The sequence below is a fragment of the Balaenoptera ricei genome, chromosome 1, assembly GCF_028023285.1.
Source record: "Balaenoptera ricei isolate mBalRic1 chromosome 1, mBalRic1.hap2, whole genome shotgun sequence".
Classification (NCBI taxonomy): domain Eukaryota; kingdom Metazoa; phylum Chordata; class Mammalia; order Artiodactyla; family Balaenopteridae; genus Balaenoptera; species Balaenoptera ricei.
The window spans coordinates 24,693,881-24,710,940 of NC_082639.1; the positions used below are offsets into that span (position 1 = coordinate 24,693,881).

The window sequence follows — 17,060 nt, forward strand, 5'->3', positions numbered from 1 at the left end:
AACGATATCATTTATGAAGAGTGCCCAGCCAGGCGCTCAACAAACAGGCGTCTTCCCCCTTCACCACCTGTGAAATCTTAATTTCTCTATGCCTCAGTTTCCTCATCCATAAAATGGGAATTACGGCAGCTGCTTCACAGGGTCTCTGTGAGGATTAAGGGAGTTAATGTAAGTCTGGAACGTTGAAAGGACTCTGTGAGTATTTAATATCGATTATTTTCCTCCTGTCAGTAGCATCCTACCCTGTTGGGCCCCAGGCCTTTAGTTCCCACCACCCTCACAAACCCCACCAGTCACACTGAGGACCCTCCCTAGACACAAAAGCAGGAGGCCAAGGATGTGGACAGAAATGCATATAGGGTGTGTTCACCTGGAGGGTGAGAAAGTTTGGAAGTCAGTGTCCTTGGCAGGTGACATGACATGATACTATATATAGAAAACCCTAAAGACTCCACACAAAAACTACTAGAACTGATAAATGAGTTCAGCAAGGTAGCAGGATAATTGTTGCATTTCTTTACAATAAAAATGAAATATCAAAAAGGGAAAGTAAAAAAAAAATCCCTTTTAAAATCACATTAAAAAACAAAAAAACTTCAGAATAAACCTGACCAAGGAGATGAAAGACTTATATGCTGAGAACTATGGGACATTGATAAAGGAAACTGACAATGATTCAAAGAAAAGGAAAGATATCCCATGTTCTTAAACTGGTAGAATTAATGTTGTTAAAATGGCCATAGTACCCAAAGCAATCTACCAGTTTAATGCAATTCTTATCAGTGTCCTTATCTATGAAATGGCCACGATATCACTGAATGAGGCAGCGGCGCAAGTGAAACCCCAAGCCCCGTGCCTGGCACAGTAGCTGCAGGACTTGGTGTTGGTGCTGGGGGCTTGGGAGCCCCTGCTCTCATATAATCATCAACCGATCTGTGATTCTTAATCTGCTATTCGGGAGTCTCTGGTGACGGAATGGGGTCCTTGTGCTCTCGTGGTATTTCTGAATCCAGAGAACCATCCCATATTGATGTGGGAAGAGGTTGTCAAGCCAACAGGGGAATCTGTTCTGGGCTGGGATCACCGACTCTCCAGGAAGTCATGTGGTGAGTCCTGCCTCACAGAGCTGGGACAGCTGCCTTGGGCAATTGGGAAATAATTATTAATCAATGCTCTCTTTTTAAAAATGGGACCAGGATGAGGATGGTAATTTAAAAAGTTGGGAGCCATTGATCTAGCTTCATTCCTCTCTTCACCCCAGTGCCATTGTGTGGGCAGAGACACCGAGGCCCCAGTTTGGAGCCTAAGGATCGCAGTCTCAGATGCAGCCCGTGGTTTGATGAGACTGGGGTCAGGGGTTGTCATTTTTGTCTTACAATGGAAAGGAACTAACATTTTTGGGGGGCCGTCTATGTGTCAAGTGCTTTACAGGTATTCTCATTAGTTATCACAATAACCCTTTCAAATATTGTCCCATTTTACAGATGAGAAAAAGGAGGCTCAAGTTAAGTGTTTTACCCAAAGTCTCACTCACCCCTCCTTGATGACTTAACTCACTTTATTTCCTCTGTAGAGAGGTAATTCTCCACCAGGGGCAATATTGCCCCTCAGAGATATTTGGCAGTGTCCGGAGACACTTTTGGTTGTCACTGCTGAGGGTGGGGTTACATCTTGTGGGCAGGGCACAGGGGTGCTGCTCACCATCCTCCAGCGTGCGGGACAGCTTCCCGCAGCAAGGAATCATATGGCCCCAGATGGGAATAACGCTGAGCTGGAGAAACTCTGATCTAGAGAAATCCATGCGCTTCCCTCTGGGTCCCTCCAGGAGGCCCGCCCTGAGTCCCCCGGGAGAGGTTGCCCCTCCTTGTAGCCCCTGCAGCCATCATCTCCCCTAATAGGTGCTGATCATGCTGCCTCGAACCAGAGCTCTTTGGGTAAATGGAATTGGATTGATAATCAGTAAATGCTTGCTGCCTTGACACACAAGGTACTGCCTGTCTTTCTTTTTTTTTTTTTTAATTAATTTATTTAATTTATTTATTTTTGGCTGCGTTGGGTCTTTGCTGCTGCACGTGGGCTTTCTCTAGTTGTGGTGAGCGGGGGCTCCTCTTCGTTGTGGTGTGTGGGCTTCTCATTGAGGTGGCTTCTCTTGTTGCAGAGCACGGGCTCTAGGTGCGCAGGCTTCAGTAGTTGTGGCATGCGGGCTCAGTAGTTGTGGCTCGCGGGCTCTAGAGCGCAGGCTCAGTTGTTGTGGCGCACGGGCTTAGTTGCTCCGCAGCATGTGGGATCTTCCTGGACGAGGGCTCGAACCCGTGTCCCCTGAGTTGTCAGGTGGATTCTTAACCACTGCGCCACCGGGGAAGCCGGTGCCTGTCTTTCTATTAAGCCCTTGCTTCAATTAGGCTGGTGATTCCTAGCATTTCAGGACTGGAATGAAAGACCTCCACGGCCTCTTTGTCCTGGCCGGAGAGATGGTGAGCTTCCCGTCACTCCAAGTGTGCAAGTTGAGGCTACGAGACCACTTAACAATGCAGACGTAGTGCAATGCAGAGATTAAAAACACAGGCTTGTATGTCAGAAAGATCCTGATTCAAGTCCCAGCTCTGCAACTTACTCACTGTGCAGCCCTGGCCATGGTACTTAACCTCTCTGAGTCTCGGTTTCCTCATTTATGAACTGGAGATAATCATAATAGGCACCTTATAGGGTTGTTGTGAGGTTCAAATCAGACAATCCGTCCACAGTGCTTAGCACAGTGCCTGGCAGGTGGCAGTCATCTGAGAATGCTGGCTATTACTATTATGAGGAGAGGCAAGCAGCACCGGGGTTTCCGCTAAATAATACCAAGATTCCTTCTAACTCTGAAACTCCCCAAACATGCTAGGTTCTCTCACACCTCTACGTCTTTGAAGAAGCTGTTCTTTTGGCCTGAAATGCCATTTCTCTCCACACAAGTCTTCCAAACTCACTCTGCCTCATTCTTCAAGTCTCGGTTCAAAGTGCCACCTCTTCTATGAAGCCTCCCTCGATTGCCCTCTTCTGTGCTTCCACCATGATTCTCCACTGCATCCCCGGATCATACTGCCACTTATAGCATCTATTTTGTTTTTTGTTTTTTGTATTAAATTTTCCCCCTCTCCAGTCTGAGGGCTCCCTCTGGGGACAGGGACTAGGTCAGATCTATCTTTGCACCTTAGCACCAGAACAGACATGTGGAGGCAGTTTATGAACCTGTGGATTCGTATACCCATGGAATGAACCCATATGTCTGATTATAGGAGGTCCTCCAGCAGGTGTCTTCCATAAATATTTATCAAGTGTCTACCATGTCCCAGGCACCATGCACTCTCCACCAATGAATAGATCAGATCCCCTTTTCCCTACTGCTCAAAGTTTTGAGTTTTTGAATCCAGAAGGTCACAGGGAAGAGTGGAGGAAAGGAGACTGACAGCCCATTTCTTCTATGCACCTGTTTGGTTTCTTAAAAATATTGGGTTGGCCAAAAATTCGTTTGGGTTTTCCCATAAGATGTGACGGAAAAACCCAAATGAACTTTTTGGCCAACCCAATAATGTAAGTGTATTATAACAACAATCAGAGTCGCTCTAGGGCTTTTAAAGTATGTCTACAAACTCTTTGACAATCTTTCCCTCAAAAGGTGAAGACTAATTGCTTACTCATTCATGTGGATTGGACTTAGTGAGTCACTTCCAACCAACAGAATGTGGTGGCAGTGATGGTGTGCGACTTCTGAGACTAGGTCTTCCTAGCCTCCTTGCTCTCTCTTTCTCTCAGATCACTTGTTCTGGATCCACTTTTTATGTGGCTCACTTCCTCCATGTGAAAGGGAACTGAAGCCTTCTATCAACAGCCACGTGATTATGCAATCTTGGAGGTGGACCCTCCAGCCCAGCCAAGCCTTCACACATCTGCAGCCCTGACCTAACTCTAAACTGCAAGTTCATGAGAGACCCTGGTCAGCACCACCCAGCTAAGCTGCTCCCAAATTTCTGACCCATAAACTTTAAGACAGTGTTTGTTGACTTAATCTGCTAAGTTCTGGGGTAATTTTCTATACAGCAGTAGAAAGCTAAGAGTATCCTAGAGCAGTGGTTCTCAGCCCTGCCTGGGCACTGGAATTCCCCATGAGGCAGTGTGTGTTCAGTGGTTAGATAATGAGTCAGGGGTCAGAGTGGCTGGATTTAAATGCTGATTCTGCCACTTACTAGCTGTGTAACTTTGAATAGGTGACAATCTCTCCCAGCTTTAGTGACTCCATCTATAAGATGGTGGTAATGGAACTTCTTAGGATTGTTAGGAAGACTAAACAAGAAAATATATGTCAATTCTGCCTAGAAGCTAAGTTGTAAGAGAGAAAGCTAAAGCGTTGTCTGCCTTGTTCATTGCTGTAGCCTCGGTGTCTCGAACAGTGCCTGGAATATAAGAGGTGCTCAGTAAATATTTCTTGACAGAGAGTGAAATCAGTAAACTGAGTGAACTCAAAATGCTAGTTCGTATCAGCTCCCTGGTTTGCCTACCTCAGCCTTCTCTGCTGGTTCCTCCTAATGTTCTCCAGCTCCCAGGACTGTCTTCAACCCTCTTCCCTGTCTACATTCACTCTCTTGGTGATTTTATCTATTGTCATGACTTGAAACACCATCTCAACATCAATGATTCCAAACTTCCTATCTTCAGCCCAGAACTCTCCTCTTTTATACCCAACTGCCTCCTTGACATCTCCACTTGAATGTCCAACAGGCATCTCAAACTTTAGGTGTCCAAAACCAGAACACGGGAGTCTGTCCCCAAACTTTCTCCTCCTGATGTCATCCCATCGCAAGGGCAACTCACTCAGGCTGAAAACCTTGGGGTCCTGTGTGACTCTGCTCTTTCATTCACATCCCACAGCCAACCCCCCAGCAAATCTTCTTGGTCCTACACTCAAAATATATTGGTATCCAGCCATGTCTCACCTCCTCCACTGCTGCCACTCTGACCGAGCACCACCATCCCACACCTGGATTATCTTGATAGTATCTGACCTGGTCTCTGTGTTTCAGCCCTTGACCCCTTACAGTGTGTTCTCCACACAGTATCCAAAGGGATTCTTCCCAGCTCTGTGGTTTCCCATCTCAGATTAAAAACTGAAGCCCTTATGGTGTTCTTCAAGCCAATACAGCATCTGACACTCCCCCCACCCCTTTATCTCTCTGACTTCATCTCTTACCACTCTCCCATTTCCTTGCTTTGAACCACCCTGGCCTCCTTGCTTCCCTCCAGTATTCAGGCTCCGACTCAGACCCTTTGCACTTGCTGTTCCCTTTGTCTTCTTCTTCAGGTATTTTATCAAAACTTTTTCTCAGTGAGACCTTCCTGACTAACTTGATGTCCAATTTAAAACCAGAATCAATCCCTATCCTGTGTTCCCTTCCCTGCCCTCTTTTGCTCCATGACACTTATCTGACACATCATATATTTTACTGGTTTACCTATGTATGTCTCCTCCCATAGATATCCCCCACTAGAGCGGGCATTACGTTCTGTTTTGTTCACTGCTGTATCCTCAGTGCCTGGCACATAGTAAGTTCTTAATAAATATTTGAAGGATGAATTCAGATGCTCTGGGTCCAATGAATTAGAATCTGGTACAGGAGTGGAGCCCAGAAATCTGTATTTTAAAAAGACATCCCAAGTACAGTTAGGATGGAGAAGCCCTGTTCCAGAATGTCAGCAGTAAAGAAGCCCAGGAATATTCTGCAAAGTCCAGCCCTCTCATTTCACTGATGAAGTCACCAAGACCGGAGGTGGGAGGAGTGGCCCCAGGTCCCAGGATGAGAAGGGGGCAGAGGAAGAACTCAAACTTCAGTTCTGGAGTATTTCAGTATTGGATGCCCAGCCCAGGGCTCTCTCTGCAGCCCCAGTCGGCCTGGGCCTGATCAGTCTGGTTGAATCGCTGAATCCCTGGAAGCAAGGCTCAGGGTGGGGGTGTGGTCCCCAGCACAGGTGGTGGCAGGCAAACTCAGACCTGCCTTTGCTCAAACTAACCGAGTGGTAAAGTTGTCAATGTTTAAGTTCAAGAGTTGATCCTAGACTTTGAAATTATTAACCCATTTTTTAAAAATTTAAGACTGTAACAATCATTAACAAATGCAATTAAACTTGGGGGAGAGAGTCTTAGAGTCGAGTTCTGATATAAGGGAGCTGGCAGGCATAATTTGGTAGGCCGTCCATGACACTGGGGGAGGGGAAGTTTCAAAAATGTTTGAATGCCTCTTTACCTGGGTCTAGGATTTCCCAAACCTGGATCACCTGGGGCACTAGTGAAAAACACAAGTTCCTTCCACTGCCCAGATGTTGGGTTCAGTGTGGCTCAGATCAGGCTCAGGAATTTGGATTTTTAAGGGCTGCTTATGCTCTGCAAGTTTGAGAAACCCTGTCCAGGGCCATGCCTGTGGAGTACTGAATCTTATAAGGCAATAAGGTCTTGGTGTCAGGCCCTCCCTCATGCCTAGTCTGTGTAGAAACAGCAAGACCCAATTCCAACGCATTCAAGCAAACACTAGTCTGTCTACAAATCCCAGGTGACTCTTATGCTTGTCAAATGCACCTTGGGGAATTTGTATTCTAGTGCTTCAAAGAATGGCTTGGGGGGACTTCCCTGGTGGTCCAGTGGTTAAGACTTTGCCTTCCAAAGCAGGGGGTGTGGGTTCGATCCCTAGTCAGGAGCTAAGATCCCCACATGCCTCGGGGCCAAAAAAACAAAAACATATAACAGACCAATATTGTAACAAATTCAATAAAGACTTTAAAAATGGTCCACATCAAAAAAAAAAAGAATGGCTTGGGCACCGTTATGACCCAGCAGTTATTGGAAGGTATGTCCTACCTGGATTATTCGAATGTGCAGAGGTTGCCGGAGATGGGCCCAGGATGGCAGGAGCTGCACGGGGCTTTGTGGGAAGGCCAGCTTGACTGGTTCCAGAGTGATGAACGGGGACCCAGGGATGTCTGACTCCTGAAGTTCATGCTGATCTTTACCTCCCAAGTTTACACACATACCCCCAAGAACACACATTTACACAGGGAAGTAAGAAACCCTAGGCCTCTTCCAGACAAAACACTGCTTCCTGCTTCCTTCCTCCAACCCACCCTTCCAGCCCTGCCAGTTCTCTCTACAGGACAGTTGTAATTGAGTAGCTTCTGCTCAAAATCCTTCAATAGTTCCCCCTGCCATCACACCAGGCCGATGCACTCTGGTTTGACATTCAGGGCTTCTGGATACGACTCCTTCCCTGGGAAGGCAGAATAATGGCCCCACAAAGAGGTTCACATTCTAATTCCTGGAACCTGTGAATGCGTTACATGGCAAAAGGGACTTTGCAGATGGAATTAAGGACTTTGAGAGGAAGAAATTATCCTGGAGTATTCGAGTGGGCCCAATCCAATGACACGAATCCTTATAAGTGGAGAACCTTTCCTGGCTGTGGTTAGAGAGATGTGATGATGCAAAAAGGGTCAGAGATTGGGACTTCCCTAGTGGTCCAATGGTTAAGACTCCACGCTTCCACTGCAAGGGGGCGCGGGTTCGATCCCTGGTCAGGGAACTAGGATCCCACATGCTGCGCGGCCAGGGGCAAAAAAAAAGTCAGAGGGCTGTGATGTTGCTGACTTCCAAGATGGAGGAAGGGGGCCACGAGCCAAGAAATGCACGTAGCCTCTAGAAGCTAGAAAAGGAAATGGATTCTCCCCTAGAGACTCCAGAAAGAAATGCAACCCTCCAGACATCTTGATTTTACCCCAGTGAGACCCATGTTGGACTTCTACTGAACTGTAAGATAACAAATGTATACTGCTTTAAGATACTGAAGTTGTGATAACTTATGACAGCGATAGAAAACTAATACATTCCCCACCGAGGCTCCCTCCAGCTAGTTCGTCTCTGGGCATTTTTACCCCAGACACTACGGGTTTTCCTCCCTCCACACCTCTGCTCAGGCTGTTGGTCCATCCAGGATGTTCAGATCACCTCTCTCCCGAGCTCCTATGAACAACCACCTTTCACGCTAAACTGTCCTCAGCATCGACCACCTGCTATTAGCATCAACTTCTGCCTGCTCACCCTGTGGGCTCCCCACTAGACCATAAACTCCTTATTTCCCTCTGACTCCACGACCAGGAGTGGTCCACAGAGGTTTGAATAGTGGACCTGGGCATCCTTATGTAGAACCTCTGGTTCTTGGCCCCTAACTGCATCAAGGTCACCTGGGGATCTTAAAAACCTCAATTCTACCAAATCATTGTGGAAGAACGGGAGGCAGCTCCACATGTGTTACTGAGAGAAGATTTCCAAGATTCAGAGTTAGGTGAAAGAAGCAGGGAGTTGAAGAGTGAGTAAAATATGTTACCATTTGTGTGAAAAAGGAAAAAAAAAATTTATATAATTAAAAAATTTTTGACTATCTTCGGAAAGATATGAAAAATAAGTAAGAGTACATAGCCCCCTGGAACTTTCTGAATCCTGTACCACATATACTTATTACCTATTCACACACAAAAGTAAAATTTTAAAATTCAAAATACTGATTCTTCTTGTACGGTCAGAAAAGGAGCCAGGATGTCCCAGTTGGGATGCAGGAATCTGTGTCTAAAGCACTGTCTGCCAGCTTATTCCAAGTCAGGAACTGAATTTTTAGGAAGAGGGCAGAGCCAGGATGCAAAGGATATTTGAAAGCATAACCTTAAAATGCACTTAATCAGAAAAATAGAAAGCTCTCCAAGGGATTGCAAAGCCAGGTTTGGGAACCCACTGATTTAATCCCCTCTCTGCATTTTATGGATGAGGAAAGAGAGGGAGTGTGACTTGCCCAAAGCTACACAGCCAGCCAGACGGACAGGCCAGTGCCCCAGGAATGTCTGATAATGACAATGACATAGATTCCCAACCTCTGCCCACCCTCCATGCAAAGACTTCTCCCTTAGAAGACCCTGCCGACTCACAGGGCAGGAGGACAGGAAGATACAGAAGAAAACACCATCTTTTTTTTTTTAAATTAATTAATTAATTTTTTTGGCTGTGTTGGGTCTTCGTTGCTGCGTGCAGGCTTTCTCCAGTTGCGGCAAGCGAGGGCTACTCTTTGTTGCAGTGCATGGGCTTCTCATTGTGGTGGCTTCTCTTTGTTGCAGAGCACAGGCTCTAGGCACGAGGGCTGCAGTAGTTGTGGCACGCGGGCTCCGTAGTTGTGGCTCACGGGCTCTAGAGTGCAGGCTCAGTAGTTGCAGCACACGGGCTTAGTTGCTCCGTGGCACGTGGGATCTTCCCGGACCAGGGCTTGAACCCGTGTCCCCTGCACTGGCAGGTGGATTCTTAACCACTGCGCCACCAGGGAAGTCAGAAAACACCATCTTTAATCAACCCACCTGCACAGAAACCAGGGCAACACTCCCTGCCTTGCAAGGTCCCAGTGAGAAGAAAACTCAGTCTCCTTGAAAAAACCATCTTATAAAAACAAAAGGCTTCAAAGCACCAGTGGCTCAAGTCGTTGAGTAGAAAGGGGGTTGGGGGTCGGGGGTGAGATGACAGCTGGCTGGGGTGGCTCTGAGAAGAGAGGGCTGGAGGCAGGACTTGGTCCAGGAGCAGAGCAGCAGCCAGGCCTGAAGGGAACTGTTGCCCTCCTGAGCTGTACCCATAGCTAACCAGGCTCACCATTTGGGACCTTGGGCCCTGTAGTGACCAGAAGAACTCCTGGGTTTGGCTCTTTGGCACAGACCTGCAGATGGGATGGTGGGGTGGGGTCCAAGTTCAGGATATTTTGGCCTTAGATGAGAGGGAATGCTAGATCAGAGAGTGGAGAGCAAGGAATGGTCACCATGGATGGGCTCAGGTGTGCAACCGTCTGTATTTCCATCTGGTTCCCCCATGCCTCCCACCCTCCTTCCTAAGCCAGGACCACTCCTATGTCACAAACTGGAAGCTGAGGCCTGATCCTCCTGCCCTCAGATTTACCAGCCAGCGCACAGGACGCAGGGTTCTCAGAGGGGTCTGTGGAGGGAGGTGAGGAGAATGAGCCCTCATCTCTACTTGCTCTTAAGGAAAGGTGCTGGCCCTCCAGACCCCCCACTATGACCCACACCCCCATTCTGCCTCTTCAGAACAACTTCTGGATTTGTTAGAGGTTGCTTCTGGACACCGGCGTGATCATGAACACTGTTGATCTTTGAACACTGTTGACCAGGCAGCACAGATGAGCCCTTTTCCACTCTGGAACCACACGTCTTCCAACTGGTGAGGTGGATGGAGCCATCAGGGGTTGGCAGAGTTGCTGAAGGGGTGCGGGATCATGGGTGCAGCAGGCTCAGGGACATGGAAGGGGGTGGGGCGACTGAGTCGTGTCCCCCTTCTGCTAGAGAGAGATTGAAAGCTTTGCCAAGGGTGGACAGAGGCCGAGTCTAAGAAGGCTTCCCTGTGGGTCAGGCTGAATTCAGGGCTCTGGGATCCGTCCATCCTGTTCCCAACAAGAGAACGAATATATTGCTTTAAGAGAGGAGTTGGCAAGTGGTGGCGGTGGTATGTGAGTGTGGTGTATATCACGTGGGTTCTAGAGTGTCCAAGCTGGAAGGGGGCTTGGAAATGGGTTTTGGAGTCTGAAACTACAGATCATATACTGTGTTCAAGGCCTGCCGCCACCAAAAGCCCAGCTGTGTGGCCTCAAGCAAATTGCTTTACATCTCTGGGCCTCAGTTTCCATATCTGCAAAATGGGGATTACGTAAAATCCCAGTATAGTCCAGGGAATTGAGAGTCAAATGAAAAGGCTAGAAAGAGCTCCATTTACAGAGGGATTATTTTAATTATTTGAGGTGGGAAACTGAGGCCCAGAGAGGGCAAGGGCTTTGCCAGATGTCACACAGAGAGCTAGTGATGGAGCTGTGATTAGAACCCAGAACTCCTGCTTCTAGTTCAGGGTAACTTTCCCCAGGGCTGGTGAATGAGTGTGGTGAGATGGGGGTGAGTCTGTCTGTCCTGTCCTTTCTCTCTGGACAGGGGACAGGATGCTGGGTGAAGAAGGGTGAAAGGGAGAGGCTGGAGAAGGGCGGGAGGTTCCAGCACACGCCAAGGTGGAGATAAAAAAATACAAACCCCGAGAACCCCCTCCCCCGCCCCTCCCCCGCCCCACCCCTTAAGTCCAGGCTGCTAAGCGCCAAGTCCAAGTCCGCTTCGGACCCATATCAAGCCGACCCAGGCTGCAGTCCGGTCAGCGAGCCGCCAGGGGGCACGCCTGCCATCTTGGCCGGAGCTCGTGGCTGCGGCGGTCAGTCTAGCCGCGGGGGTGGTCGTGGGGCAGAAGCTACTACCCCGCCCTGCAGGAAACAAAGGCAGGTTAGGGAAGTGGACCCCTAAGTAGGGTGGCGGAGAGATCCGGCTGCCCTCTCCGCTCCTCCCTCCTCTTCTTTCTCCTACACTAACGGCCCGCGCCTGGGTCCCTCTACCCCACCCTGCTCCACGCCATGACCCACGTGTACAGAGGCTGCAGTTGTAAATGCGACGTCTTCTGGGGCGCCTGGTATCCATAGGAGTCAAAACCGCCGATGAAATCAACTGTGGAAGGGCAGATGGCACGTGGTTAGAGATGGGCCTGTGACAGGGATAAGTTATGGGAGGCTGGGTCCTGAAAGGGAGGAATCTGAGGCCAGACCCTGTACAGGGCCTTAGGGGTTGGGCTTTGCTGCAGTGTCCTGATGGATAGGCCAAGGCCCAAGAGGATAGAGAGCTGGGGGGTGGATGGGGAGGGCGGCCCTTTAAGGGAGAAGGCTGGGGGAAGGCAAGACCTGTTGGGGGTGGGAGTGGGAAGAACTGGGAATGGGCGGTGCTTGACAGGAATGGGGCTGTGGAGCCCCTCAGAGCGACAGGAAGGGGCCTAAGAGGGGCAGGTAGGGGGGCAGTGCTGGAGCCTTGGATTGGGCACCTGGACGTCTGGGCCTCAGCCCAGAATGGGCTGGCTATGCAGATCCCCACTCACCCTGCTGCCTCTTCTTCCCCAGCCCCCAGAAGGGCCCCTTAAATCAGGGGTCCCCAACCCCCAGGCCACAGACCGGTACTGGTGTTAGGAACTGGGCCGCACAGCAGGTAAGCGGCAGGCAAGCGAGCGAAGCTTCATCTGTATTTACAGCCGCTCCCCATTGCTCACATTACCGCCTGAGCTCCACCTCCTGTCAGATCAGCAACGGCATTAGATTCTCATAGGAGCAAGAACCCTACTGTGAACTGCACATGTGAGGGATCTAGGTTGCACGCTCCTTATGAGAATCTAATGCCTGATGATCTGAGGTGAAGCTGAGGCCATGATGCTAGTGCTGGGGAGCGGCTGCAAATACAGATTATCATTAGCAGAGAGGTCTGACTGCACAGAGACCATAATAAATCAGTGCACTTGAATCATCCCGAAAGCACCCCTCCATCCCCCCATCCATGGAAAACTTGTCTTCCACGAAACCGGTCCCTGGTGCCAAAAAGGTTGGGGACCGCTGCCTTAAACGACCCAGGGCTCCCTCCTGCTCTGGCCCCTGTCCAGGGTGCTGACTGCGTGGGGTGGCACGCGGCCAGGTTTCCCCAATTCCCTAGGGGCTCCACACTCACAGCTGTCCTCCTCCTCCAGGAATACTTTGCTCACGTAGCAGGCGAACACGAAGCCGAACAGCTGGGGGAGGACACAGCACGTCAGGGAGGGAGGGAGGGAGGAGAGGGAAGCTCTTCCTTCACCCCCTGCCTGGCCCTGCCCACCCCTGCTGGGGGGGGGGCCATGTGTGCTAAGAGGAAGGCAAACCCATAACAACTTCAAGTCAAATGACTGCGCCTTAAACTTAATATACCTGGTTCTATTCTCCGTTCTGGGAGTGTGATTTTGGACAATTATCTTACCTCTTTGAGCCTCAGTTTCCCCAGTTGGACCTGGGCAATACCTTACTGGCTTGTTAAGAGGAAAGAGGATTATGTAACTGTGTGTGTAAAGTGCCTAGGGCAGGGCTGGGACAGGCAGGGAGACAGGAGAACTCACAGCCAGGAAGATCTGCAGGGCACTGCTGAGTGCTTCAATGTAGGGATAGTCAAGCAGGCAGCCGGTGACCGAGATGACGTGATGGTCCTCCAGGGCTAGGCGGGAGTTCAGGACAGGTGTCACCAGGCAGCCTGGCCCGTTCTCCATCCACCAGGAGCGGTGCAGGGATGTGTTGAAGGTCATGATGAAGTCCCGGTCCTAGGGGCAGAGGGGCCTAGGATACTGAGCTTGGGCCGGAGGCGGGGTGGGGGTGGGGGGCGGAAATCCTCCCCAGGCTCCAGGAGACTTTTTTTTTTTGGCAGCACCGCACTTCTTGTGGGATCCTAGTTCCCTGACCAGGGATTGAACCCGGGCCCCGGCAGTGAAAGTGCCGAGTCCTAACCACTGGACCGCCAGAGAATTCCCTCCAGAAGACTTTATATAAGGTCTGCTTCACACCTGGGTTGTTGTAACAGCTTCCTTTCCTGGCTTGATTTGTGAAAGGTATGGAGGAAGTCTGTATCTGCAAGTCTACATTTGGCCAGTAGGTGGCGCTTGATGACCATGCAGGCCTCACTGTATCACAGATGGAAGGGGCTGGTTCAAACCCACAGGAGTCTCAGAATTTCAGGGCTGGAAGGGACATTAATGGTGACCGGGTCCAATTATCCAGCTGTTGGTGAAATCCTCAATACAGACCCCTTCACAGCCCATTCAGCCTCTCCACTGCTCCCTGTGTGTGACCCTGGGCAAACCTCTCCTCTTTAGACCTTGGTCTCCCCTTTTGAAATGGAGAAGCGGCTGGCCTACATCAGAAGTTCTTACCCATGTGTGCATCTATGTTTTCCTCAATCCATTCATTCAGGCAGTCCATTAACAAATATTCACTGCATGCTGACTTGGTGCCAAGCACTGAGATGTTCGATCTCCTTTCATCCCCTCAGCAACCACATGAAATTTGGGTTTCTATTAACTATACTTACTAGATGAGGAAACTGAAGCTCAGAGAGGGTAAGCCACCCTCTGGACTGCGAGGGAATTCCCCATCATTTGTTTTCAAGAAGTACGGAGGATGCCAGAAATGAAAACGTAGGGATGGGGGATGGGGAGCACAGATTACTCGAATGTGTAGAGGGCGGTCTCTTCAAGAGATGATGCCCCTGAGACCCACACCACAGGGGCCCTTGGGGCAGGGGATGGGAAAGGTCAGGCTCTGCCCTCTGGCACTGCCAGGCCTGAGGCTTACCTGGGACAGCTGTCCAACCTCCAAGTAGAAGCAGATGATAAACGCATTCCAGCCAACCCAAAGCACCAGCCAAGCTGCATACTGGGGAAAGCAGAGGTGGGATCAGGGTGGGGCCTGGAGGAGTGGGGATGGGGCGGGTCAATGGACTGAGGAGACCTTTGCAGGGGAAACTATGACAATGCCTCACTCAGAGAGCAATATAGTTTACAGATCATTTTACATCCATCCAGTCCTTACGAGAGCCTTGCAGGGAAGGCACTGTCTTTCTCTTTAAAGATAACCAAGTTAAGGCTCAGAGAGGTTTACAGTTTCCAAGATCACACAGCTAGGAAGAGGTAGGGCTGGCATGCAAACCTAAGTCCTCTGGTAGCTAATCCTATCCACTCTGCAGAGAACCACAGACACCAGAGGGCATCCTACCCATGGCAAAGAACTAGAGAGGAGCTGGATATTTCCACCCAAATCCTATGCCTAAGCCAGTGGCAGCCGTCTGGCAGACAGTGCCGTTTACAGTGGTGCCTGGGGCTTTCCTGAGAACTGGAGAGAAGGGTCCTCTTATCTCAGGTGAGGGAGAGCTTTGGAAGGGCCCTGTTCACCTGGCTTCTGGAACTGAGCCTGTGGGAGGTGTGGAGAAGCCCTAGAATGAGCGCGAGTGGGCTCTGGGGGGTGCCTGACATTACATGGCATTGTTACTTTGGGTGTCAAGCATTTATGTAGTAAATCTACCGAAAAGCCTTTTCCCTCAAGAGAGGTGTATAAATGAGTCACTGAGGAAGAGCAAGGGACAAGGGATGAGACTAGGTGAAAACAGGAGTTTGATAATCAAGGACCAGAGCTTGGAAAGAGGAGGTAGGAGGGGGGAGCCAGGGACATAATGCACTCCTGGGATTGGGGCACAGGAGGCATTGGCCTCAAGGCCACACTAGCCACTCTAGATCACATTCTTGATGAACATCAAGGGACAGAGCCAAGCCTTCCTGAAGCAACTTGAGAAACCAAACAAGACAAAGTCCATCCCTCGCACGGGTTTACTAGGGCAGCGTGGTGATGCGGCAGGAGCCTTCGCTCTGGAAAGGATGCTCTAACCCCGCCACTTATTAGCTGTGTGACTTTAGGAAGCCTTGCCACCTTTCTGAGCCTCATTTCCTCATCTGGAAAATGGAGATAAGAGATAACTTCGCAGGGCTGTCGTAAAGATAAGTAAAGCAGGTGAAACTCTTAGCACGTGCCTGGCATATGGTAGGCACTCACTAAGTGATATACCTTGTTAATATTTGGAATTTTCTGTAGAAAATTCTTTAGGAAAAATACTAATTTTGTCTCCACTGAGCAAAGAAGCATTGGGATTTGGACATCCACATCACCAGCTGGGCTGGAGCCAAGACAGAGGCAGGGGTCTAGGTGCCCAGGGTGGAGAGCAGCTTTGGCTGGAGAACGAGGTGGGGACGGATGGGGATGAGAAGAGGGGGTTGGCTTGGGGAGAGGCTAAGTGAGCCATACCAGAATGAGGTACCGGGAGCGGTACTGCACGGTACCAAAGATGCCCAGGATAACTGCCATGATGTGCAGGAAGTTGGCTAGGATAGGAGCCCACTGGTAGCCCAGGAAGTCAAAGATCTGCCGCTCCAACGCAGCCACCTGTGGGAAAGAGCAGGCTGAGGCCACAGTCACCACCTAAAAAAGGAGGACAGGTACTCCTTTTCAACCCTGTGGAGCAGGTGACACCAGTTACCATGGTGATGAGGAACCATGACCTGATTATACACAAGTCTCAGAGCCATCCCAGCCCCACAGTACCAAAGGGATGCTGGGAGGTGAGGACAGGTTTGTGAGGATGAGCAGGACAGAGCCCTGTTCATCACTTTGGGGTGGGCTAAAGGGAGATGGGAGCCAGGGTTCAGAACGCCTTCCTCCCTGCCAAGAAGCCTCCCCATTCGCACCTATACTTTCCCTGGGGGGCGGGTCTCTGCCCGTGTAGTCAGGATCCAGACTGCCTCCCCCTAGCCCTGGCCTAGGGCTGAGCCAGGGCAGGGCCCTGGAGACCCCAGGGAAGCCCGGGGGCTCGGTCACGTTCTTCCAAGGACCCCTATCTGGAGGTTGCCCTGGCCCATGGGATCCATGGGCTACAGAGAAAAGGGATTTTTTTCACTCCCTGTCCCTGAGGGAGCTGTAGTAGGTTGCACAATTGGCCTCAAATTCTTTCTCTTCCTACTTCCATGCTCTTTAGCAGTGCCCTCCCACACTAATTTTGTGCTTGGTCATGTGACTTGCTTTGTTCAAGGGGACTTTAGCAAAGAGGAAGCAAGTGAAGGCTTGAAAAACGCCGGTGCATTGGAGCTTGCCCACTTGTTATACTTGTAACACAGAGAACACCTTGTGAAAGAGCTCAAGCCGACCTGCTGGAGGAAGAGAGGCCACAGGGAAAAGAACCAAGGCACCCCAGGTGACAGCCAGTCAACCATCAACACACAGGTGTGAGGCCATCCTAGATCATTCAGATGCTAGCCAACCCACCAACTGACCAAAGACAGGTCGCCAGACCAAAAAGTCTCCCAGCTGAGCCACAGAATCGTTAGCTAAATAAAATGGTTGTTTTATTTTTTATTATTATTTTTCTTCAATTTTTGGCTGTGCCATGCGGCTTTCAGGATCTTAGTTCCCTGACCAGGGATCGAACCCAGGCCCATGGCAGTGAAAGTGCTGAGTCCTAACCACTGGACCACCGGGGAATTACCTAAAATGGCTGTTTTAAACCACTACATTTTGTAGGGATTTGTTACGCAG

The 17,060-nt window shown here is 50.0% G+C and overlaps 1 protein-coding gene across 2 annotated transcripts in view; it reads right to left on the reverse strand.

Moving 5' to 3' along the window:
- Positions 1-11,180: 11,180 nt before the first annotated feature.
- The window catches only part of NKAIN1 (sodium/potassium transporting ATPase interacting 1), a 42,049-nt gene continuing 36,169 nt past the window's right edge, over positions 11,181-17,060 (reverse strand). Inside the window, exons 2-7 of one of the 2 annotated variants that reach the window (XM_059896452.1) lie at positions 15,777-15,914; positions 14,277-14,357; positions 13,052-13,249; positions 12,634-12,694; positions 11,514-11,595; positions 11,269-11,357 (exon numbers count right to left, since the gene is read on the reverse strand). In XM_059896452.1, coding sequence (XP_059752435.1) covers positions 11,348-11,357; positions 11,514-11,595; positions 12,634-12,694; positions 13,052-13,249; positions 14,277-14,357; positions 15,777-15,914 — 570 coding nt within the window. In that variant the 3' untranslated portion in view covers positions 11,269-11,347. Of the gene's footprint in view, positions 11,358-11,513; positions 11,596-12,633; positions 12,695-13,051; positions 13,250-14,276; positions 14,358-15,776; positions 15,915-17,060 lie in introns of both variants that reach the window. The other variant, XM_059896442.1, reaches the window with a different exon arrangement.